The sequence below is a fragment of the Lontra canadensis genome, unplaced genomic scaffold (genome assembly GCF_010015895.1).
Source record: "Lontra canadensis isolate GAN:19392208 unplaced genomic scaffold, GSC_riverotter_1.0 scaffold100, whole genome shotgun sequence".
In the NCBI taxonomy this organism is placed as follows: Eukaryota; Metazoa; Chordata; class Mammalia; order Carnivora; family Mustelidae; genus Lontra; species Lontra canadensis.
This window is the reverse complement of record NW_022631094.1, coordinates 2,535,018-2,561,325: the sequence shown is the minus strand read 5'-3', so window position 1 is coordinate 2,561,325 and position 26,308 is coordinate 2,535,018. Positions and strand designations below refer to the sequence as shown.

Here is a 26,308-nt window from a genome sequence, read left to right as displayed (position 1 = left end):
GAAGAAGACACATTCTAACACTTTTTATTTATTTTTTTGATAACAGCCATTTTGACAGGTGCATAAGGTGATATTGTGGTTTTGATTTGTATTTCCATGATGATTAGTACTGTTGAGCATCTTTTCATGGGCCTGTTGGCTCATCTTTGGAAAAATGACTCTGGAGATACTCTGAATTTTTAACTAGACTGCTTTTTTATTGTTGCTATTGAGTTGCTTGAGTGTTTTATGGACTTTGGAATATATGAATATATGATTTGCAAATATCTTCTCCCATTCAAGCAGGTTGCCTTTTTTATTTTGTCAATGATTTCCTTCACGGTGCAGAGACTTTTTGGTTTAGTTTCGTGTAATTTAATCCCATTTGTTTTTTTTTATTTTTTGCTTTTGTTGTCATTGCTAGAATCAGACCCAAATACGTATCAATGAGAATAATGTCAGAGAGCTTACCACCTATGTTTTCCTCTAGCAGTTTTATGATTTCTAGCCTTAGATTAAGTCTTCAATCTACGTTGAGTTAATTTTTGTATGCGATGTAAGACAGTGGTCCAATTTTACTATTTTGCATATGGCTGCGTATAAAATAAAGTTCATGAAATTAATAGGAAAAAAAATCAAAGTGATGGCTTGAGATCCACTGATATTAAGTCGATGAGAAGAAGGATACTTTAGCACTGTGTTATTCTTTCCAAAATCCCACACTCTCATATAATTTGGAAAAAAATATCAGACAAACCTAAACCCCAAACACCTCATCAGTATTCCTTAAAACTGTCAAGGACATGAGAAACAACAAAGGCTGTCTCCTGAAACTCAGGAGAAATAACTAAATACTATACAGTAGGCTGGAGAGGATCCTTAACAAAGAGGACGTTAATGGAAAAACCAGTGAAATCCAAATAAAGTCTGGGGTTTAGGTTTAAAAAAATTGAGTCTTCTAATATATGAACAAAATTTATATCTCCACTTATTGAGAAATTTCCTAATACCTCTAATAAGAGTTTATAATTTTTTCATGTGGTTTTACACATCTGTTCTCTTTTACAGATCTTACTGATGTATAAAGATGACTTTGAAGTCAGTTATTATTTGTATCCAAAAACTTGTCAAATTCCCTTATTAATTCTAATAATTTAGTATGATTCCTTTTTATATACAGCTATATCATCTGTAAATAATGAGAGTTTTGCTTTTTTTCCCTTTCTAATCACTATATTTATTGATTTATTTTGTTTTATTGCACTGGATAGCAATTTTAATAAGACTGATGAAAAGTGATACAAGAAATCATTACCTTGTTCCTGATTGCAAAAAAGCATTTTCAACATTTTGTCATTAAACATAATGTGATAGATTTTAAAGAAATATACTTTATTAGAACAAGCAAGTACCCTCTATTCCTAGGTTTCTGGCTTTTATGATACTATCTGTATGTACTAAATTTTACTTAATGTTTTTCTGTCTGTTGAGATGAACCTTTGATAGTTCTCATTTAGTCCAGTAAAGTGTTATTTTTCAATTGGTTTAAGTATTATTCTGACTTTGCTTCCCCCTATGTACGTATTTATATATACATATATACATATATATGTATATATATATAGTATAACTAATACTTTGCTTGGAATTACTGTGTCTTTATACAACTGAGTGAGTCTGTAATTTTCCTCTCTTATACTTATTTTGTTTTGGTATTGAGGTTATGGTAGCCTCATTTAAAGAGCTGAGGAATCTTCCCTCTTACACTAGGCTTTGAAAGAGTTGTCTAAAACTGGAATTATTAGTCCCTTTTGAAAGCTTAGGAAACCTACCAGTGATGCCATCTGCGCTACAGTTTTCTTTGTAGGACAGAAAAAACATAAATTTTATAATATACACATATATTATATATATATATAGCACATATGTATATACACACAAATACAGATACATAAGTTATCATACAGAAACTTTTATTGTTTTTTCTTTTGGTGTATGGTTCTTTAAATTTTAACACATGTATAGGTTCACGTAAGCACTACCAAAATCAGAAATAGAAAAGTTCCATCACGCCCCAAAATTCCCTAATGCTATCCCTTTACAGTCACTCTGTCCCCAGCTCCAGCCCCTGGCAACCAGTGATTTGTCTTTTTGAAGATGTCATATATATGGAGTCAGATAATATGTAATTGTTTGAGACTGGCTTCTTTCACTCAGCATAATGACTCTGAGATTCATCCAACTTGTTATTTAAATAGTTTGTTCATTTTTACTGCTAAGTAGAAGACTATTATATGGATGTACGATAGTTTCCTTATACTTTCACCTGTTGAAGGACAATGGGTTATTCCCAGTTTTTGGCAATCATGGACAAAGCTTCTTTAAGTGTTAATGTACAAGTTTTTAGGTAAACCTAAGTTTTGATTTCCCTAGAAAAAATACCCAGGAGTGGGACTATGGGGTCATATAGTTTAGTTTATATTTAATTTTATGGTAAACTGCCAACCTGTTCTCCAGAGTGACATAGCACTTAAAATAAGCAATGTACAAGAGTTTCAGTTGTTCCATATCTTCACTACCTCTTTATGGGAATATTTTTTAATAAGATTTTATTTATTTATTTGACAGACAGAGATGACAAGTAGGCAGAGAGGCAGGCAGAGACAGAGAGGCAAGCAGGCTCCCCTTTGAGCAGAGAGCCCGACGTGGGGTTTGAACCCAGGACACTGGGATCATGACCTGAGCCGAAGGCAGAGGCTTTAACCCACTGAGCCACCCAGGCGCTCCTATGGGAATATTTCTGACTACCATTTCAATTTAGAGGTTTTAGACTATTCATGTTTTCCAATTATTCCCCAGCCAGTTTGGTTAAGAATTTCTAGTATCTTGTCCATATTTTCAAATTTATTAGAACGCAGTTGCTCACAATACTTCCTTTTACCTTGTCAATGTCTGTAGTATCTTAATTATGTCCCCTTTCATTCTTTTTTTTTTTTTTTAAGATTTGTCAGAGAGAGAGAGGGAGAGAGAGAGAGAGAGAGAGAGAGAATGCACAAGCAGGGAGAGCAGCAGGCAGAGGGAGAAGCAGGCTCCCTGCTGAGCAAGGAGTCTGAAGCGTAACTTGATCCCAGGACCCTGCGATCACCACCTGAACTGAAGGCAGAAGCTTAACCAACTGAGCCACCCATGCGTCCCATCCTCTTCGATTCTTGATTTTAGCTATTTATATATTCTCTCTCCTTTTTTCTTGGTCAATCTTGTCAAAAGTTTGTTAATAGTTTTCAAAGAATAGAGCTTTGCCTATGTTGACCTTTTTTATTGTAGCTTTATTTTCAATTTTATTTTTTTTTGTTTTTACTTTCGAAAATTTCAGTTTGCTGTTAAGTTCTTAAAATAGATGGTTAGCCCATTGACTTTTAGCCAGAACCTTTACTTAAGGTTCTAAATTTTCCTCTAAAAACTGCTTTTTATAAATATTCCGTGTAGTTGAAAAATATTTTGTGATTACTGTGTACAGATTATACACCTTAGGCATACTTTCAGATCTTCTATATCCTCACTGGTTTTGTGTGATTACTCTATCAATGACTAACCATGGTGTGTTAAATCTTCCACAGTGACTAGATTTGTATTTCTCTCCTTGTAGACTGCCTATTTTTCTTTCCCTATATTTAAGTGTGGTTATTAGGTACAAACACACTTAAAATAATATTTTATTAGGGAATTTAATCCTTCATTATTTTAAAGTGATCCTATTACCTATAATAATGCCTTTAAGCTTTAAAAGTTGATATTATCTGAAATTAATTTAGTCACATCCACTTTTTAAAGTATTTTCATAGGAAATATTATGTACCTATTGTATCTATTTTTTCCATTTGTAATTTTCTCTGTTCTTACATCTTAGATCTTCCATCAAGGATCTCTTTCCTCATGCGTAAAATACATTCCTTAAAATTTGCTTTTGTAATAAGGGTCTACTGATAACAAATTTCCTATTTTCAAACTTGCCTGAAATGATTACTTTATTTGCCTTTTCTTTAGGAGACATTTTTGCTAAGTACAGAAGTCTATATTTGCAGGCACCTTTTTACTGTCTGGATTCCATTGTGGTTACTGAAAATTCAGCGGTCTAACTATCACTCTCTCAAACACAATCTCACTTTTCTGTATTTACTTTTAAGAATTTTCTTTTTGTTTTGGTTGTTCTGCAATTTCACCATAATGTCAGGGAGGCAGATTTATTTATACTTCTTGAGGTTTCTCAGTTTTCTTGAGTCTGTGGTCTGGTGTGCTTTGTCAATTCTGAAAAAAATCTCAGCCATTATCTCTTCAAATATTCTTGCTTTCCTATTTCTTCTCCTTGAATCAAGACATATATTGGACCTTGTCATTTTATCCTTCATGTTTCTTATCCTGTTTTTTGTATTTTTAATGTCTTTCTGAGTTGTATTTAGTGTAATTCCCCCCATTTTCCAATTCTTTAATTCTGTTTACTTTGTTATTAAAATCCATCCTTTGAATCTGAATTTCTATTATTATAATTTTTCATTTTTAGAAGTTCCACTTGGTTCTTCTTAAAATATGCTGGTTTATATTTTATTCTCCCAGAGCACGTACTTTCAAATTTGTTCATTTTTCTTAAAAAATGACAGTCATTTTATAATCTGTATCCGATAACTTTACTAATTAAAGTCTTTATGGGTAAGTTTCTGCTTCCTTTTGTTTCTGGTAATTGTCACTCATGTTGTTCTCTTCTTGCTAATTTATTTGGGAGATTTCTGTAGTGCTAGGATAAAGGTTTGGATTTGCTTCTTCTTGGTGCCTATGAGTATTAGCAGCAATTCTACTTTAAGCTCACTTATGTGGAATATAAGAAACAGTGCAGAGAATCAAAGGGGAAGGGAGGGAAAATGGATTGGAAAGAAATCAGAAATGTAAACAAACCATGAGACATTCTTAACTACAGGAAACAAACTGAGGGTTGCTGAAAGGGAGGGAGGTATGGGGATGGGGTAACTGGGTGATGGGCATTAAGGAGGGCATGTGATGTAATGAGCACTGAGTGCTATATACAACTGATAATTAACTGAATTTTACATCTGAAACTAAAGATGTACTTTATGTTGATTAATTGAATTTAAATAAAAAAATGAAGTTGCTTAAAATTAAATTAAATTAAATATTGGCAATTAGAAAAACTCAGTTATGGCTTGAGACTTATCAGGCCATATAGTAATATGAATTTAAAATATAAATCAGTGCAAGACAGATGGTGGTTACTCCTTGGCAGAGACAGTCTTCTATTTCCCCAACCTCCGGCCAAGGCAATTTTGTTTGCTAACTCCTGAGGAAGGTAGGGATGGTAGAGGGTTTGCATTTAGTTCACCATAGTCCATCATATTGTTAAGATGTAATTCATACTAGGGGAGGATCTGCTATTAAGCTCTTAGGTGGTCCCAGGCTTTGTTTCTTCTCAGAGGCCTGAAAAACCATGTCTTACATTACCCTGGGTAGGCAAATGTCCTTAAGGCCAGAGTCTTCTATACTGTGGTCTGCTTACCCTTATGGGTTCCTGTCCTCACTTAGATTTTGATCCATTAATGTCTACTATTTAGTTAGCTCTTTTAAAGCTTTCAAGAGGATTTATTTATTTTAAAATCTAGCATAATTAGTTTTTTTCAGATAGCATAGATCATATAGCTAAGACATATAAGACTTAGATCATATAGCTAAGACAGTTCAAATAACTTATCCCAACATATTTTCAGAAACAGAACCTCTTCACTGGTTTTTCATCTTTCTTTTCCCCTCTATTTCCCTTTCTCTTATCTCCCCTTTTTCCAGAAAAATCATTACCTTCTTGTTTCCATATTAACACTTTGGATCAATTACGCCAATGGATCAATGCTGGTCCCAGACAGGAAATATATATGACAACCCTTGCTTCCAAAAGTTTTGAGCTCAATATTATAGTTTAATAAGTTAACAGCTCTGCTGTTAATGAGCTGTGACAATAAATAAACAATTTAATTTCTCTGGGTTCTACTTTCTAGAAGCCTGTGAATTGTCAGTCCTTACTTCTGTTACCTTCAATGTAATAACAAATCAAATCTTGTATTTTTGGTTTTTGTAGTCTCTTTACTGAAGGCACTATCTGTCTATATGCTCTCCCTCCAAATTCATTTTCCATATTGCTACCAGACTTATTTCTAAAGTAGGTATCAATGATGTTCTCATAGCTTTTAAGGTAAAAGTTCAAATTCCTTGACTTAGTACACGGTGTCCTACATAGTCTTTTCCTTGTTTACTTCTCTGATCTTCTGTATTTTTTGTATTTTCTGTAAACACCGCTTGTTCAAAATTCTATGGCTTCATCTATATTGCTGTTTCTGTTGGAAACACCTTCTTTTACTTCTCCTTTACCTAATCAACCTCCACTGGTCCTTTACAACTCAAGACCAGTTCTGTTTCACTCAGAAATTCTTTTAGGACTTCTCTTCCTCTCTCTGATTTGGATTTTCCTGCTTAATGTTTCCACAGAACTCTAAATTTACACCTATGTCAAACTGTAATGAATTACTATTTATCCTTTTCACTCATTAAACTATAAGTACTTTTCATATAGAGACAGTTTTATTCAACTTTTTTCAACTTTTTTTATTCAACTTTTTTGCAAATTCATTCCTGCAGAATTTGCTTAATGAATCAATGAACAAGACTATAAAATGAGGGGGGCAGATAAATGATTTTGAAAGTTCTTTGTTAGCTATAAATTTGTCCTATTGTAGAAATTTCAACTACTGCTATAGGGGGCCTATTATCAGATCCACATTTTATTTAAGCTTCCACATTTTATCTAAGCTTCCATATTTTTGTATCTAGATTCTCTGACCTGCAAACCTGACTCATTTCCCCAGACTGCCTAAACTGAGTTTTGATAATCCTATTTAGATGACCTCCCCAAAATTTGACCTCTTGTTGGGGAGGCTTTGCATTTGACTGACTTTGAATGTGATCACTTGCACATGCTTCTCTTTGCCTTTGCTGATGCCCTTATTCCAAATCCCCAATCCCTCTAATTCATAATACCTGCTTTCTTCACATTCTTCTGTTTTTATACCACTGTTGCTTAAATCCCACCAAGACAGGCTCAATAATTTAGTTTTAGTTTTTTTTTTTTAAAGATTGTATTTATTTATTTGAAAGACAGTTCTCAAGTACGTGGAGAGGCAGGCAGAGAGAGAGAGAGAGAGAGAGAGAGGAGGAAGCAGGCTTCCTGCTGAGCAGAAAGCCTGATGCAGGGCTCCATCCAAGAACCCTGGGACCATAACCTGAGCCAAAGGCAGAGGCTTTACCCCACTGAGCCACCCAGGTGCCCTTCAATAATTTAGTTTTATTAGGAAAAGAAGAGAGGAGGAATTTTTGATCTAGAAGAAAAGGCTATAGCTCAATTTATTCATTTGACAGATGAGGAAGAATTTTAAATATTCAGTGTAAGTAAGTAGAGAGACTCTCTCCTCCTAGAAAGACTTTCACTAATCCTTCCACTCAACCATACTTGAGATAAAAAAAAAAGTAAAAATTTTACTTGAGTGAAGATTTATAGCATTCTGATATATATGGGAGAAGGCAGGGAAGGGGAAAGGATGAAGAACAGGGAGGAGGAGGAACAAGTTTTCAAACATTCAAAGTACTCCTGAGATTTATCTGTTTGGGGATTTTTGTTGAGTTGTGTTATAATTTTACTGTATTAAAATATAATCTAGGTATCTAAGTAGAGTCTTCATTTGAAGTTACAATATGAAATTACAGGTAGATTCAAATTGTATCAACAGAATATGGAAAGCTTGATTCTGGTTAAAAAGTGACTAAAATGCAACATATTATATGCATTGTACAAATAATCAGTGTAACTATTATTCTGTTTCACAATCTACTTTTTGGTTAAGTGGGTTACCACCTTCAATTGATTAATAGACAAATTCACAGATCATTTCAAACTTTTCACCAAATTTATCTTTTCAGTTAATATATATGTATTTTTAAAGAATCAAGAGATTAGAATATTATGAAAAAATTAAACTTACTGTCATCCTCCCAGCAGCTCTTAGCACTGCCTTCTCTTTCACTGCTCCCCGGTAATACTGTCTGGTCTGTTGGGAGGTCATCTTCGGGCACACCACCTTCACAATCTGCTGCATCTGTAATACTTTCTTCTTCCACAATATGGAGTTTGTCTTCATCATCTGAATCTGAATTTGTTTCTACCACAGTATTATAATTTGTAACTGTAATACAAACAAGAAACAAATAATCAAAAACAACTAGTGCAAAAATCGGTTTTTATACCTCAGTAAAAAGAAATTTTAAAAAGGACTTACTAGGAGTACTCTATAAATAGTAACTCATTACCTTATAGCAACCTTATGAAATAGAGTATCTATCTACCATCCACTACACATAACCCTGAAAGCAGAAACGGAAACCAAGACATATGAAGGTAAGTAACTTGTCCAAGATCATATAGCTAAGAAGTGGGAAGTCCAGGATTTGAACCCTAGTGTCTGTTTCTATACCTTGCGCTCTTAAACACTACATTAAATATCCTCTCCAGTCATAATGGCTTTATTCTATATGGTACTGCTTATGCATAATTAGGGCCACAAATCTTTAAAGCATTCCACAATTAAGAAAAGAATTCATTTCTCCTAATTAGACAACAAAACCTCATCAAGTTAACCATAAAAAAGACTATTTTCAAGATACCAATTCAGTCCATACATTTCATATTAATCCTGCATGAATTTAGAAAGAATCTATCAAATCTGGGGATCCTATGCGGGGCTCAACCCCAGGACCCCGAGATCATAACCTGAGCCAAAGGCAGACACTTGGCTGACTGAGCCACCCAGGTGCCCCTTTTGTTTTTCTTTTTAAAAATGATGTTAAATAAAATGTCTATCTTCCTAAAAAAAAAAAAAAAAAGAAGAAGAATCTATCAAATCAACTTAGCCAAACTTCTACATAAGGAAGGCGTGATTTAAGTAATGTTTATATGTAAGTCTATAATTTTGGAAAAAAATAACTGACTTTCAGAAGTTTTCAAATGGGCATCCTTGCCATATTTTTAATGAATTTCAATAAAACTTAACATTAGCGTTATGAAGATAAATAAGTATTTGGAATGACCACTGTTTGCAGAACCATGAGTAATAGCTGCAAATAAAATTCTCTAAAATAAATAATACAGTATAGTCAATATTTTTTCTTTGTAGTCCTTGTAATAATCACTCTACTGGGATAAATTATTCAGTACCTCACTGGTATGGTCACTGGAATATCTCTTTTCAATTATTTGCAAGGTGATTCCTATTTGCTAAGCAAAGGTTGAAAGGGAGGAAAAAGGAATCTGCTTCATTGAGATAACTAAGTAATAACTATTTTCAGTTATTCTTTCCATTTCTCCCTCAAAATTTCCAACCATTCTTTAAAGAAGGTAATAACCTAAATGTTCAAATGATATATGTATATACCCCTTCCTGTATAAATATATACTACATGCCTGAGAAAAGGAAGAAAGAAATACAATCAGAAATATGGATGTATATGTCACAGTGAGAATGAATAAGCAAAAATCTCCAAAATTGCTTTTACAGACCTTAGGAAGACCTCTCTGTTCAAAAGAGTACAGGAGCTACCCTTTGCCCACATTAGAAATCCTTCAATATCTTGTGCCAGAAGAAAAATATTAAGTTTTGTTGTATCATGAATACTTTAATGTGAATACATTTTTTCCAAATCTTTTCCCAAGAGCAAACTATTTTTTAATGTTACTATAAAGGTAATACAGGTTTAGTACAAAAAAATATAAAACATGTAAAATTAGTAAAAGCCCTCCCACCAAATTTCCCTTCCTTGACTCACTCTTTAAAGCAACAAAACAGCAAATTTTAATTTGTCTATGCACAAGGTAGGCATGATACTAATCATTTTATATACCTTATCCTATTTAATTATAATGTGGACCTCAATGTATTCACATGTCATATTTAATATCATTTCTCTATATAAACATATTATACATCTTTAAATACACACATACGGGATCACATTATACATATGGGATCACATCTGCCACCTATTTTTAATTTATTTTCAGCATAACAGTATTCACTGTTTTTGTACCACACCCAGTGCTCCATGCAGTCCGTGCCCTCTCTAATACCCACCACCTGGTTCCCCCAACCTCCCACCCCCGCACCTCTTCAAACCCTTCAGATTGTTTTTCAGAGTCCATAGTCTCTCATTGTTCACCTCCCCTTCCAATTTCCCCCAAATGCCTTCTTCTAACTCCCCATGTCCTCCATGCTATTTGTTATGCTCCACAAATAAGTGAAACCATATGATAATTGACTCTCTCTGCTTGACTTATTTCACTCAGCATAATCTTTTCCAGTCCTGTCCATGTTGCTACAAAAGTTGGGTATTCATCCCTTCTGGTGGAGGCATAATACTCCAAAGTGTATATGGACCACATCTTCCTTATCCATTCGTCCGTTGAAGGGCATCTTGGTTCCTTCCATAGTTTGGCGACCGTGGCCATTGCTGCTATAAACATTGGGGTACAGATGGTCCTTCTTTTCACTACATCTGTATCTTTGGGGTAAATACCCAGTAGTGCAATTGCAGGGTCATAGGGAAGTTCTATTTTTAATTTCTTGAGGAATCTCCATACTGTTCTCCAAAGAGGCTGCACCAACTTGCATTCCCACCAACAGTGGAAGAGGTTTCCCCTTTCTCCACATCCCCTCCAACACATGTTGTTTCCTGTCTTGCTAATTTTGGCCATTCTAACTGGTGTAAGGTGGTATCTCAATGTGGTTTTAATTTGAATCTCCCTGATGGCTAGTGATGATGAACATTTTTTCATGTGTCTGATAGCCATTTGTATGTCTTCATTGGAGAAGTGTCTGTTCATATCTTCTGCCCATTTTTTGATATGATTATCTGTTTTGTGTGTGTTGAGTTTGAGGAGTTCTTTATAGAACCTGGATATCAAGTTTTTTGACACTTAATAACATATCTTAGAAATTTTTCTATTTCAGTATATATGAAGATTTCTCCTTTTGCTCTCACTGGTTGCACATCATTTCATTGTACAGATAGAATTTAACCAATAACCTATATTGATAAAATTTATGTTTCCAAGTGTTTTTTAAGCATTAGCAACAAATTTTCTTGTTAACATATCTTTGGTCATTCTTTAAATACATTTGTTAGGTATACTAGAAGAGATGGAAGTCCTGAGTCAAATGGAAAACTTGTTAAAAGCAGACAGATATGGAAACATGGGGAATTCTTGTATTCCAGTCACACACAATGAGCAGAGTAAATTGTGCCATTTTAAGTGTGGATAAAGGGAATGATTCTCAAAGGCTGTTCCATAGCTCTCACCATGGTTGGGCATGTATGGATAGTTGAAATTATGACTATTTTGTGAAGAGGTTTAGTGATTCTTCAGTATCTTGAGTTGGCCACAGTTTTATATTGGTGCTATTCTTGCCTTCTAATGATGTAATACTGCAGTTCAGTTTTATCATTACCAATTTTGTTAGTTATAGTTTGTCAAACCCTACATTTACATTTAGAGTATTTGAGACTTAAAAAGTACCCTACAGAATTAGTCTTCAAGACATACATGTATTTTCGTTCCAGTATTTGCTTGCATGCTTCATAGTTTTCACTAAGTTCCTTCTACCCTGAGCTGCACTAGGTTCTTTTTACCCAGAGTTCTTTCACCCTGTTTTATTCTGCCTGGGTCACTGTCGCCCAAAGTACTCTTCAAGAATACCCGTCACTTTCTAGGACTCTGACCTCCAGTATAAGCTGCCATTGTGGTATGGAAGATTTTAAGCCAAATACATCAAGCCAAAAAGACTGAATATATTTTATAGTTATCTCGGGAATTTTCCCAAAGCATGTTTTGAATAAGTGGCATAGAACTTGAAAAATAAAACAATCCACTGGATTTTATCGGTTGGTGGGAAAAAAACCAATAACTATTTTCCAAGTCTTCTTACTGTCTTCTGCTTCACAGTTACTTAGCTGAGAGAAAAAGCATTGAAAATTGCTTATATTGATTAGTGTAACTTAGAAAAAAAGTCAAGCTTCCTATGTTTCTGGATCTCCCCTTTTGTGGCTCTATAGGGCTAATTTAAAAAATAGAGCCCCAGTATGAAAAGCATAAATAATAATCAGGCCCTGAAAAATTCCAGTAGCCAGTGAAAATGTCCATTATCTTAACTGTCTGCTCATCTATCTCCATGCCTTTATATTTTTAAAACTTTGGCTAAAAAAAATATAGTTTACCTAAAGAGTGGTACCTTCTTAACAGGTGATTATCACCTCCTGTTTCTGAGTTTTAATTAAAATGAAGAATTCCAAGAAAACAAAGATAAAGGAAAACAGAAAAAGTAAAGTTTTTAAAATCTTTAAATATAATTTACAAAACACAATATGAACTGAAATTTCTGTAGAAAACGGTAACATTTTCAATGCATCTATTGTCACTAGAAGGCAGTTAAGGACACAGTGACTTCTTGGTGGTAGTTCTTGTTGGTAATACTTGCTAAAATCTAATCCCAGATATAACAGTATCCACTGAATAAGGTGGTTGTGAGGATCTAATGATTCAAAAATGTGCTTAGATCAGTGTCTGGCACACAGTAAAGACTATAAGTGTATGCCATCATTATTATTTTATCATCATCATCATCATCATCATCCCACTAAATCTTTACAATTCCTAAGAAGTAGGTATTGTTATATTTCCCTTTTTATAAAACAAAAATTAACCCCCCCAAACCAAAACAAAACTAGAGTAGCTGAGTAAACTGTTTGAGGTTTTTTAGCTATGAAGTTATGGAGCTGGACTCAAATCCTCGTGTGCCCAATTCCACAGCTCATATTCTTTAACTACTTACGTATAAAGCCTCCTGACTGAAAATTGTTGCACTAATAAGAAATATTCTTAAATTCATATTTTTGTGTTTATTCTGGGGCTCTGGAATTCCATACTTAACAATATGCTACTAAAACATTTCCAAATGACTAAAAAATTTTAACCATCAGAATCTCATTATAATATAACTGACAGTACACCATAGGGTAATATCATCATTATAGTCAATAAAATTTTGAAAGGCTTTCACATAACATGTTATTTTTAGCACCTGATTACGTGTAGTACGGTATCAACTGCACTAATTAAACTCCCATGTAAACATCTGTTTCTTAAGTAACATACAATTATAATAAAGAACTAAATAAATTAGATGAATCAGTTCAAATAAAGAGCAGCACAATCTCAACTTCAGTCATTAAGGGCAAGATCATCTAAATGCTTTATTAATAAGAACCCTGCCAAGCACTGTTTATTATAGCTCTGAATAGCAAGTTAGGCTTCACAGGGGAAAAGGAGGAGGGAGGGCGGCAGGGTGGGGCGGGAGGAGACATATTTAACCCGCAGCTCTTTGATTCTCATCAGGTGATAACCATGGCATGTGTTGATGAAAGCCACAGGCTAAGGCCACATGTCAACATATTTTCAGGCATAAAAAGGCTTTTTATTTTTCCTAGAGGGAGAAGTTATACTTACATCATGCCATTAATACATGCTTATTAATTATGTCTCACTCATTCCTATCAAAAACACACATTCCTCTGCATGGTAGAAAAGAAAGATAAAATCCCTCTTAGGAACAGATATAAGACTGATCCTTACAAAATAACAGACTACTGTACTTCTAACAAATTGCTCCATATCCATCAGACTAACCGAGTGCCATAATTTAAGAAACACCCAGAAGAACATACATTTTGAATCTTGTTTTCAAGAGTAATGGACCAAAAAAAATGAGTAATAGACTCAACTAAATAATAACATTAGCACTATGCTGAGAATAACACAATTTAGGTATGAATGCTATGAAATATGAAAATAATACCTGGAGACACTGAACAAAGATTTCCATTATTCTTTAACATCAGTTGGGACAAAACCATAACAACATCACTTGACACGTTTTTCTTATCCTGAAAAGAGTCCCTGGCACACTGCCTTCCACATAGTAGGTACAGAATTACTTGTTGAATTGGATGTGGGGCCACACTTCTTTTTTTCTGAGTGAAAAGTCGATATACTTAAGTGTTACTGATGATTCAGGAAGATGACAAAACTGTAGTGATAACCAAAGAACTGGTAAATTAGTACACAAAATGAAAAAGGGAGGTTATATGACAATCCTAAGGGGAGAAAACTTCTGCAAATAGTATTACTCCGGGAAAAAGGAGCTTATGTGTCCATGAATACCATACCCAGGCATACAGTAAATATTTGTTAATCTAGCCTTTGATCTAACTTATAGATAATATTAATGTATATGCATTTTACTGTATAATAAATGTTATGACCTATTATGCATATTTAATGTACCATGTAAGTAATATAATATGTAATATGTATATTATAGAGTTACAACTTAAGTCTTTTAAAAATAGGCATCATAATGATTTTAGAGTGCTCCAAACACAATGAACATGTTAGATTTATTTATTTTAGAGACAGAGAGCACGCGCGTGTGCATGTGCATGTGGTGGGGGGAGGGAGAAATGAGGGGCAGAGGGAGCAGACTCCCTGCTGAGCATGACGGTGAGCACGCAGAACCAGACATGGGGATCTCCCAACCCATGAGATCATGATCTAAGCCAAAATCACCACTTGGTTGCTTAACTGACTGCACCACCCAGGTACCCCTGAACCTAATGTTAGGTTTAAATAAATACTATCAGTTCAGCAAATCTAGGGGAAAATTTTATAATCTCTCTCTCTAGGTAAAATGTTTAATCTAGGGTGCCTATTAAATTGAACAATAATCACAGACTGTCTTTACATTTTCAAAATAATTTAAAAAATCTAACTCCAATGAAAGTCAGTGATTTTTTTTTAAGATTTTATTTATTTGACACACAGAGAGAGATAGTGAGAGAGAGAGAGAGAGCGCACAAGCACGGGGAGTGGCCGGCAGAGGGAGAGGGAGAAGCAGGCTCCTGGCTGAGCAAGGAGCCTGACATCGGGTTCTATCCCAGGACCCCAGGATCCTGACCTGAGCCAAAGGCAGACGCTTAACTGACTGAGCCACCTATGTGCCCCAAAAGTCAGTGATTCTGACATTTACCCCTGCAAAGGGTTGGTGGGTTTTGGTGCCTTTAGATACAGGCTATTCATAGAATGACAACTGATAGGTGAAGGGAGAGGGGAGAGGATTGCCCTCATGGACAGAATCCTAGTTCTTATTTTCTCCCCTCTCTCATTACACAATCATTACTAAGTATTCCTAGGGTCTCTGGTTGTTCTCTCAGTCTTTATTCTGGTCTCTTTCTCATTCTCCACAGGTCCTCTGTCTATATACCCCAACAAGAGTCATCCCAAATTACCTCTCCTTTCCCTGACTTATCAAAACTCCTGATCATTCAGATAGCTACTTTTAGTCAGTAGAAGTACAATTCACAAAAAGATAGATGAAACAGTTAAATAGCAAAGCTCTTTAGCAGCTAAACTAAAATCAGTCCCAGGGACAGCTGGTTCTCTTGTGTGTGTGTGTGTGTGAGGAAAGTATCTAGATGAAAAGAATTCACATGAAATTATCAATAAGTAATATTTCCTTCATAGGAAAATATGCATTTATAAAAAGGATGCTTTTTAACTTGTAGGACTTGTTACTTGTGGAATACAGGCAGGATGACAAAATCCAAGTAAAGTGTCAAGACTTAACTAAAAATAAAATGCAGAAATTATTGAGTCAAAAAATAGAGAAGACATATCATTGATAAATCAATCCAAAAGCCAGATCTTTGAAGCATCAATAAAATAGATAAATTGCTAACCCACGTAATCCTAGAAAAAATTGAGAAGCACAAGGTCAAGATAAATGCAGACAGAGAAGTAATTATAGCTATAAAGGAATTTAAGAGACAATTTAGGAATATTTTGTACAAATCTAAGCAAATAAATTTAAAAATTTGGATAAAATAACTTTCTAGGAAAATATTAATGATTATAACTATGTTTATTATTTTATAGAATTTATAAAATTGTACAAGAGATGGCAAATGTAGACAGATCCTAGAATAAATTTAGGAAGACATCAAAGAGTTAACCACCCAAAAATTGCCAGGTGTTTTCCCAGGTGAATTTCTTCAGATCTTCAAAGGACTGATAATTCTGCTGTTTATTCAAGAGAGGGTAAAATGTAAAGAGCCTAAATTCTTTCTGTGAAGCCAGCTTTTTAACAGTCAACTAAAATCTAAGAGCATACTGTGTGCATGTGCACATGCATGCACACACTCATAAACTCAGTCTCACTGATGTAAAAATGTTAAATAAGATATTAAATCTAGTGGCACATTAGAAGATAAATAAAGCAAGCATTATTCAACATTAGGTAATATACAAGTCCACCATCTTAACATAGTAAAGGGGAAAGAATATGAATGACTTCTATAGACCATGAAAAGCATTTGATAAAATTCACTATTCCTTGCTGATACTTTCTCATAAAAATAAAACTGAAGTCAGTATTATGATAAATGACTGTGTATCAGAGGCATTTATAAGATAAAGATGTTTACTGTTATCATTATTGACAATATTTTAAAAGAATAAGCTAATTTTTAAAAACAACAAAAGGAAAAAGCACAAATATTGGAAAAGAGAAAGCAAAATTATTATTTGCAAGGAATATGTGGATGTTTCTGGAAAAATCAAGAAAAATCACTGCAAAAAACTACTAGCAATTAGAAATTTGGTAAATGAATAATTACAAATTCAATAGAAAAAAATCAATAAGCTTCCTAATAAACCAATAATAACCTGCTAAAAACCATAACAGAAGAAAACTCAACCAATCTCTGTCAACTCTATCCAACAAAAGATAACCCATGAAGGCAAAAAAAAAAAAAAAAAAAGAAAGAAAGAAAAGAAACAAGGAGAACCTATATAAAGAAAATTTTAGCATTCTATTGAGGGTTATAAATCCCAGTATGTGCATGTATGTGTATGTATATATACATACACATACACACATACACATACACATTGGGATATTACTTGGCCATAAAAAAGGATAAAATCTTGCCACTGTCAATGATGTGAATGGAGCTAGAGAGTATTATGCTAAGTGACATAAGTCAGAAAAAGACAAATACCCTATGATTTCACTCTTATATGGAATTTAAGAAACAAAACAAACAAACAAACAAAAAAGAAAAGAAACAAAACAAATAAGGCAAGGGAAAAAAAGAGGCAGACCAAGAAACAGACTCTTAACTATAAGGAACAAGTGATCATCACCAAAGAGGAGGGAGGTAGGGGGATGGGTGACATAGGCGATGGAGAGTAAGAAGTGCACTTGCTGTGAGGAGCACCAGGTGCTGTGTGGAACTGTTGAATCACTGTATTTACACCTGAAACTAATATTACACTGCATATTAACTAACTGGAATTTAAATAAAAACAAAAAAGAAGATATGAATGAATGAAAAGATATACCTTGTATTTGGGTAGAATGGTTTCGCATTATAAAGATGTCAGTTCTACCTAAAATAGTCTATACATTCAATAAAATTCTGATCCAAATATTAATATGGTATCTTAAAATCTAAATCTAAGTAATTTAGGCCAAATGATTCTAACATTTACAAGGAGAGGTAAGAACACAATCTCTGGAATGAGTTTGCCTGGTTCAAACCACAGCTTCACCATGGACTATCCATGCCATCTTGGGCACGTTTCCTAATCTCACACCTCAGCTTCCTCATTTCTAAGGTGGGGATAATAACAGTATGTCCCTAATAGGACTGTCACAGTGATAAGTAATAGAAGAAAATATAGGCAAATCCTTTTACAATCTTGGAATAAGTAGGGCTGTTATAAGCATGACACAAAACCCATGACTATATATAGAAAAAAATCAAGGCAAAAGACGAATGACAAACTGTAAATAATAACTGCAATACATGTTACCAAAGACTGATTTTTTAAAATTATGCAGAGAATTCTTAAATATCTATAGGGAAAACAAAAGAACCACCCAGTAATATGCAAAGAAAATTCACATACACAAATGAATGGACAATAAACATATAATAAGATGTCCAACCTCACTAATTAAATACCTACTTTAATGAAATATCATTATAGTCACTCTTTCTAGACATTCTTAACTCTCCTGCCTTTCTTGCATTTAAAAACTCTATTCAGGCTAAACCTCTATTTTGATTAAGTCTATAGAATTCCAAATTCTATACCTCAGGCCCTTTTACTGCAAAGCTTCTTGAAAAAGTTACCTACACTTGTCTCCAATTTGTTTTTTTCCTATACTCTCTTAAACTCACTCTGGTCACAAAACTGTTCTTGTCATGATTATGAAGGATCTTTACATTGTTAAAGGCAATGACAATGATCAATCCTCATTTTATCTGCCCTACTAACAGCAGTTGACATAAAATCTCTCCTTTTCAAACCAATCTTTTCTCTTGACTTCCTTGATTTCCCTAACTCGCTGACTGCTACCTTTCCATTTCTTTCCTCCACCCCTGGGCTCCAATCTGTCTCCTGGCTCTAAAAACCATTTGAGGGCTCCCTGCTTTATATCCAAGCCCAAACTTCTTTGCACTCTAAACCCAACTGCCTAGTTGACATCTCCACTTGGATATCTTGGCAAACATGCCATATCCAAAACCCAATTCATTGATCCACTCAGTTTTCTCCATTTCAGCCAATGATACTTCTACTCTTCCAGTTGCTCAGGCTAAAACTCTTGGTATCAGTTTTGACTCCTTTCCCCACCCTCACCCCTTCATAACCCACATCTAATCTAGAGAGAAATACCTTAAAATTTGGCAACTGATCCCCTTGCCACTAACTCCCCCACCACCATCTCCCTGTTCTAGGCCACCAACTTTCACCCAGTGTTGCTACTGGCTCCCTTACATCAGGTCTCTTGGCCTTCACTTTTGCCTTCCTATAGAGCATTATCAACACAGCAGCCAATACAATTCTTCTAGAGCATTAAAGAAACTGTTATTCCTCTACTCAAACCATCTAATGGCATCCCACCACACGACGATAAAGGCCCTTCATGAGCTCGCTCCCATTCATCCATTATCTCTCATCTTCTACTTTAAACTTGCTCACTCCATTCCATATACACTGGCCTCCTGCCTCAAAGCTTTTGTACTTCTTGTTCCCCTTGGAGTGTTCTTGGAGCATGGCTTAATTTTACCTGCTTAGTAAGGTCTTCTATGAACACTCCACTTAAATTTATAGACCTCCTTCAACCAAGAGCATACCCCACCCTCTTCTGTGATTTATTTCTTCTTAAAATACTTATCACCAACTTCCATAATGTCTTATTATTTTTTATTGTCTTTCACTGGAATATAAATTCCCTATAGTCTGGATTATTTTTGTTTTGTTTTGTTTACTGCTGTGCCCCCTGTATGTATAACACTGTTCATTAAGTATTAACTGCTCAATAAATGTTTAATAAATTAGCAAAAAATTTCTCCATAACACAGGATACATGCAAGAGCTAAGGAAATGAGTATATATTTACATGCTGTTGTGTTAACCTGTTGTTTATCAAAACAAACTTTTATTTTTAATTAATTTTTATCAAAAATTACCTGTGGAACCAGAAATTTCTTGGCATTCACCCTACAAATTAACTTATATGTGTATGTAAATATAGATACATGTTTATCTACAAACTTGTTTTTAACGACAAAAACCCTAAATAGCCACCCAAGATAGATCCCTTTGCACTGATATAGAAAGAAGTCCTCCAAAATAGTTTGATTCCATTCTTGCAGAAAATGAAGACATAATTGTATGTGCACATATGCACCTGAATAATGAATGATAAGGTCTAGAAGAACATACAAATGAAAAAACAAAGTAATGAAAGAGTGACTTGTTTTTTCTATTTTGTGTCTTCTATATTCTTCAAGTGTATATATTACTTTAAAAAAAATTTAGGGATGTCTGGGTGGTTCACTTGGTTAAGTGACTGCCTTTAGCTCAGGTCATGATCCTGGAGTCCCAGGATCGAGTCCCGCATTGGGCTCCCTGCTCAGCAGAGAGTCTGCTTCTCCCTCTGACCCTCTCTCCTCTCATGCTCTCTCTCATTCTCTCTCAAATAAATAAAATCTTAAGCAAAATTTTTAAAGATATATTTTGAATGTGCAAGGAAAAAGGCTGAAATAATATTCAGCATACCATTGCCAATGGTGAGCTTTGGAAACTGAACTGGGATTGGTGGACAATTTTTTCTTAATGTTTTTGTTATTTGAATTTTGATAACAATAGACAGGAGGTATAATTAGAAACAGCAATCAACATACTAAAATGGAATTTTAAAAATAAAGGTTAAAATGACATTTAAGGAGGGAAAAAAACAAATGCTATGCTATAAACCTTTATCTTGTGGGTTTTGAAATAAAACTATTTTAAGTTCTTATTAGGGAACAATCTCTATTTTTTATGTATGAAAGACAGAGGTCTGCTTTAAAGTATGAATAACACTCACCTTTTCTATTCATAGCTACATAAAGTGTGAAGTTATGTAAAATGAAAAGGAAGGTAACACTGGAAAAAAAAAGAGATTAAGTGCAGGCCAAGATAAGTGAATCCTGTTCCTTCTCACCAGTGCTGAGGGCAGCTACACACACTCTGCACAGATGTCCTGGAGGATGGCATTGTGGGGAGCATGCAATTTCCCCTGTCAAGGGCAACCAATACCCTCCTCCAAATACAGGTTAGAGCAACACACACATCTACTCATATGTTTCATAGCTTCTGCTACAGGATTTGGCTTGATTCTAAGTTTTTCTTACTTTACAAGGAAGTTTTAAGAAATGTTTTGTCATTTACCAATCACAGCAGAGATTGGTTTTGAGATTCTGGTTTTGGGAGTCATTGATTCAGAGGTGAACTGGTTATGAAAAACAAGATGAAGGAAGAGGACAAGAATTTTATTTGAATTCATTTCATTTGGGTTTCTCGGATTCCTTTAAGTTAGTAATATAATTAGTGTGTATAATTTAAAACCATTGGTTATGTACTAGATACCAGTGTTCACAATGGGAAAATAATAGGATAAGTGAAAAGAAACAGGCCATGGACTACAAGGATGCACTCAAGGGACCTAACTTCCTTGTTTCCATGGGAGTGGCAGTAAACAATAATCCAAGTAAGGCTTAATGGTATCCATCCAGCACACCTCCTCATAGGAAGCTTTCCTTGGAAAGGGCCAAATTTTAATACATGTATGCTAATTCCCTGAGTCTAAAGTCCTTCTACTCCTCTACTGGCTAGACAGACATGGAAGAACAAGGATCATGCTAATAAAACCTGAATTGGAAGTTATTTCTTAATGAAGCACTAAAAACAGAGTTTAGTTTTCCTAAAACCTTCTAAACATCACATGTTACAAAGCTTGCAAATTATCACATTAGAATGAATAATTTAGTTCCTCTGACCTAAGTGCTCAAGAAGGCAGAATGAAGACATAGAGTACTTACAGTCTCTGCTTCTGAGATACATGCACTAGTTATAAAATATGAGTAATGTACATTAAATATTAGAGACAGAATTATGACAATAAATAATTCTGTGCTAAATTAAGAGTGATATAAAACATGAATACTAGAGGATTCTCTACTCTACTGTATCTAATCTATTCTTTTACACCCTGCTAATGTTCCAAAGAAATAAAATTTACTTTTTTAAAATTTGAAATATGTTGTTGGAAAATTAAATGGATTTGAACTGAGGTACCAAAGAATCCCTTGTGTTTTGCTTTGCCTGATTTATCTGAAAAACAGTTAAAATGATAATCATCTGTGAATACAACCTATTCAGAAAATAAATAATATCCAATAAACTAGAAGACCATGTGAACTCACCCCCACTCACATTTTCATATAAATTTTTTCTTAAGAGAGTAAATGGACTTAGTGGTGAAAGAAGTGGACATCTTGGAAAAATACAGATAAATGAAAACTCTAGACCCCTATGCAGAAACACAGAAAAGGGTATTTTAAAAGTATTTTGAAGAAATTGTTTTATCAAATTTCTACTACTAGTAGAAAGAAAAGTTCAATCAATGCTGCTTACGTAGTTTTGCATGCTGCTCCAGCCCCGCCCTGTAAAGTACTTGCATTCAGTTGCCTAATCCTTATAAGGGACACATGAAGAATTACTACCCTCATTTTAGAGATAAAGAAACAGAGACTTAGAGGTTGTATAACTTGGCAAAAGGAGACCAGTTAGTACTGGATTCAGGATTCCAACCCAGGCCACGAGGCTCTAAAGACTTTGCTCTGAACCTACTTACGCTGTTTCTCTGAAGCAAGCAGATTATAGTCAACAAATGAGCAAAAAAATCCTCAAAAACGAAACAGAAGAGATGTTACAATGAATTATTAAAGACTTCATTGACAAGAACTTAAATCTTTCTGAACTCAGAATTTTAAGAAAATAAAAATTTAAATATCCTTACTATTCATCTTTGTATCAGAATGACAATGGAAGATACATAAAACCATAAAACCAAAGTTCAGAGACTGTTTTACTCTCCTAATTTAAAATGTTGACAGCTCTCCATTGCATATATTATGAATTCCAAACTCCTATAGGTAGCAAATAAGGGGCTCTAGACTGAACATTAGGGCCTTGAATATCTATCTATACCTCCTACTAGTCTGCCCAATATATTCTTTTCCCTAGACATTGCTGGACTTTCATGCTTTCCCTCTGCCCTTTTCCCTCTACTACCAAATTGCTACTCATCTTTCAAAATTCATTTCCAACCCATCAAAAAATCCTGTTGGTTGTATCTCACCATCTCCACTGCCACTACTCTATTTCAAACTGCCATGTCCCCTATCCTAGGTTCTCTTGTCTCCATTTACCACATAGCAGCCGGAGTGACCTTTTCAAGCCACAAAGCAGAATATGTCACTCTACTTCTTCAAAACTTTCAATGGTTTTTCAGTGTTTGTAGCATGGCTTGCAAGGGTTCACAAGCTTGGGCCCTTGCCTTCTTCTCCACTACTCCTCTACATTCCCACTCTTTTCATTTTTTGCAGGCCACAAGCCCTTGCACTTATCTTTCCCTCAGCCTAGAATGCTGTTCCCAGTTCTTTGCAGGGCTGGCTCTTTCTTTCCCTCATGTCTCCACTCCAATGTTCTAGGGTCTTTGAAGTATGGCCACCTGATCATACATGCTCCATCCTTTATTTCTCACATCACCCTGTTTATTTCCTTCAAAGCATCCAATCTGTAATTATCTTGTTTAGTTACTTGTTTACTTTCTCTCTAGATTAGTTTTTGTTGCTGCTGTAACAACTTACCACAAACCTAAGAGGTTTAAAATAACACATACTTGTGATTTTACAGTTCTTAAGGTCAGATGCCCGAGAAAGGTCTCACTGGGCTAAAATCAAGGTGTTGGTAGAGCAGTGTTCTTTCTGGCAGCCCCAGGGGAGCCTGTTTTCTTGCTTCTTCCAGCTTCTAGAGGCCGAACACATTCCTTGGCATGCGGCCCCCTTCTATCTTCAAAGCCAGCAGGGGCCAGTTGAGAATTTTCTTACATCACATTAGCCTGACAGTGAACCTTCTTCTGTCCCCTGCTTGCACTTATAAGGACTCTTCCATTGGGCTTAACCAGAGAACACAAAATAATCTCACTATTTTAAGGTTAGCTGATTAGCAGCCTTAGTTTCTTTTGCTACTTTAAAATTCTCCTTTGCCATGTAATATATTTACAGGTTCTGGGAATTAGGACATGGGACATCTTTGGGAGGCCATTATTCTACCTACCATACTTTCCCACTAAAATATAAGTATCATGGGGGCAAGGACACTGTCTTGTTCACTACAGTAGTCTAAGTTCCAAACATCAAAGGCACTTAAGGTATTTGTTGAGTTAATGAACAAGTTAAGACACTACTGCTTTGGGGATGCTCTTCTTAACTTTTTCTGACTCTTGTCCTAAACTTTGTGCTCCTGTATAATTTTTTACACCTCTCAGCAGTAGTGCCCATTATGTTCACATGCTTATCATTAAGTCCTTGGTCAAGTGTGAACATGTAATAATACGTCAATAAAGGATTAAGTGGTGTGTAAGAGGTATTGAATCAATAAATTTTAAAGTGAAAGGGACAGTAAAAGTTTCCAAAATGTTTATGTTAATAATTTTGTAACTGTTTTCATGATTCCTAATAAAGTGTGTGGAATATTCTAATAATGTGTTGGTAAAGGATTACCTTGCTATAAAATGTATATTAATTTAAGGAATTTTAAACCTGTTAAGGGTCTGAAGATAAATCTCTGTTCCATATTTTACACTGAGAAAACTGAAACCCAAAGAAGCTAACTAATTTGTCTAGTTACACAAAAAATTGTGAGCCTGGCACAAAATCTAGTGGACCTTCTATAAAAATCTCCTGAAGTTGCCATGAAGATGAATTTAATTAATTTAAAAGCACACATATAAACATAGTGCCTAGCACAGAACAAGTGTTCTACAAATAAGGGGCACAGTAGATGCTTTTATCACAAACACTATGTATTTCCCATTTCTCAATGATATAAATAACTTCTACAAAGTAGGTACTCAATAAAATACTTGAATCACGGGGTGCTTGGGTAGCTCAGTGGGTTAAAGCCTCTGCCTTCAGCTTGGGCCATGATCCCAGGGTCCTGGGATCGAGCCACGTGTTGGGCTCTCTGCTCAGCAGGGAGCCTGCTTCCTCCTCTCTTTCTCTGCCTGCCTCTCTACCTGCTTGTGGTCTCTGTCAAATAAATAAATAAATAAATAAATCTTTATTTAAAAAAAATCTTGAATCAATAAATGATTGAAAAGTAAAATACAAACATAATTAAACAATTTTTATAGGACAAAGCTGGTAAAAGAGAAGGAAAAAAGTAGAACATGAATATCACATATGCATATTCATCAATATCATGAAGACTTCCCCAACTTATTCTAGGCGAACAGCAATTTCTCTCCTCCCGTCATGTTTGTAATAACAAGGTTGAAATTGTTTTTATATTAATACTAAGGCATTACATTATTTGCCTTCTTCACTCTTGACATTTGCATTGATGAAAAGGCAATGGTGGGTAGAACTGTTAGTGCTTTAGCATGATTGAGGTCCATGGCAACAAACCATAAGCATCCTGCATCCTTCACTGATGCTCATTCCCAGTAAAAAACATTTTAAAAATTGCCAATTTCATTTAAGGATGTCCCTGATGAAGTAGTAGAAGCTATTCTATTAAATCATGACCTGTTAGTACAGCATATGTCTTTAAACAGGATGTACAGATAAACCACTTCTGCTGGGTATCAAAGCATGCAGTTTTTTGAAATGTCAGGAACTAGCTGTTTTTCTCATGGTACACCAATTTTACTTGAAAGAACAACGAATCACTATCATTTTTCAGTCTTGAATATTTGGAAGACATTTTCTAAAAAATAAGCCAAGTAATAAGCCTGCCACTTCAAGGAAAACAAAAGACCGAATGTGTTGCCAATAATAAAATTTGGGCTTTCAGGTATAAATTAGAATTCTGGAAAACATGCAACTGTCATTGTGAGCTTCACAGCTTCTCAATTTGCAAGACACTTCCGAAAAAATTGATGCTAGTATTGGTGGTTTTTTTTATAGGGTAAGATGCAATGGGTCCACACCTGAAAGATCTATACAACTAAGTGAACCAATATATTTGAAATGACTAATGCAGGAACTACAAATTCATGAGTGGGTAAAAACGATCCATTTAAAGTTCAAGAGAGACTGATGGATTTCAATGTAACAGACTATGAAATTCAAGATACAGTTTCATATTCTGCATTACATCTAGACTTTGAGACATGCTACTTGACCAGTTTTGGTGCAGTCATCAAGCAATACCCCAAATTATCTGAAAAGGCTAATTCCACATACATGTCTATGTAAGGTGAAGTTTTAATATATTTCAACCATAAAATTATAAAGATTGAAGCAAATATGAAAACCCAGCTGCCTTTATTATTGGGGATCAATTAATAAATATTTTAATTTTTTTCCACTTTTAATTGTGAATATAGTAAATACTGATAAATATAACCCACATAACCAAAAGCACTTTGGGGTCATCAACATTTTTAAAGAGTGTAAAGGGATCATGAAATCAAAAAGTTTTCAGAATCATGCT

At 34.7% G+C, this 26,308-nt stretch overlaps 1 protein-coding gene across 4 annotated transcripts in view; it reads right to left on the bottom strand.

Annotated features, from left to right (window-relative positions):
* ZEB1 (zinc finger E-box binding homeobox 1) overlaps positions 1 to 26,308 on the bottom strand; it is a 182,095-nt gene that overhangs the window by 48,526 nt on the left and 107,261 nt on the right. For all 4 annotated transcript variants that reach the window (XM_032837795.1, XM_032837797.1, XM_032837796.1 and 1 more), the window contains exon 2: positions 8,070 to 8,270. In XM_032837795.1, coding sequence (XP_032693686.1) covers positions 8,070 to 8,270 — 201 coding nt within the window. The remainder of the gene's footprint in view (positions 1 to 8,069; positions 8,271 to 26,308) is intronic.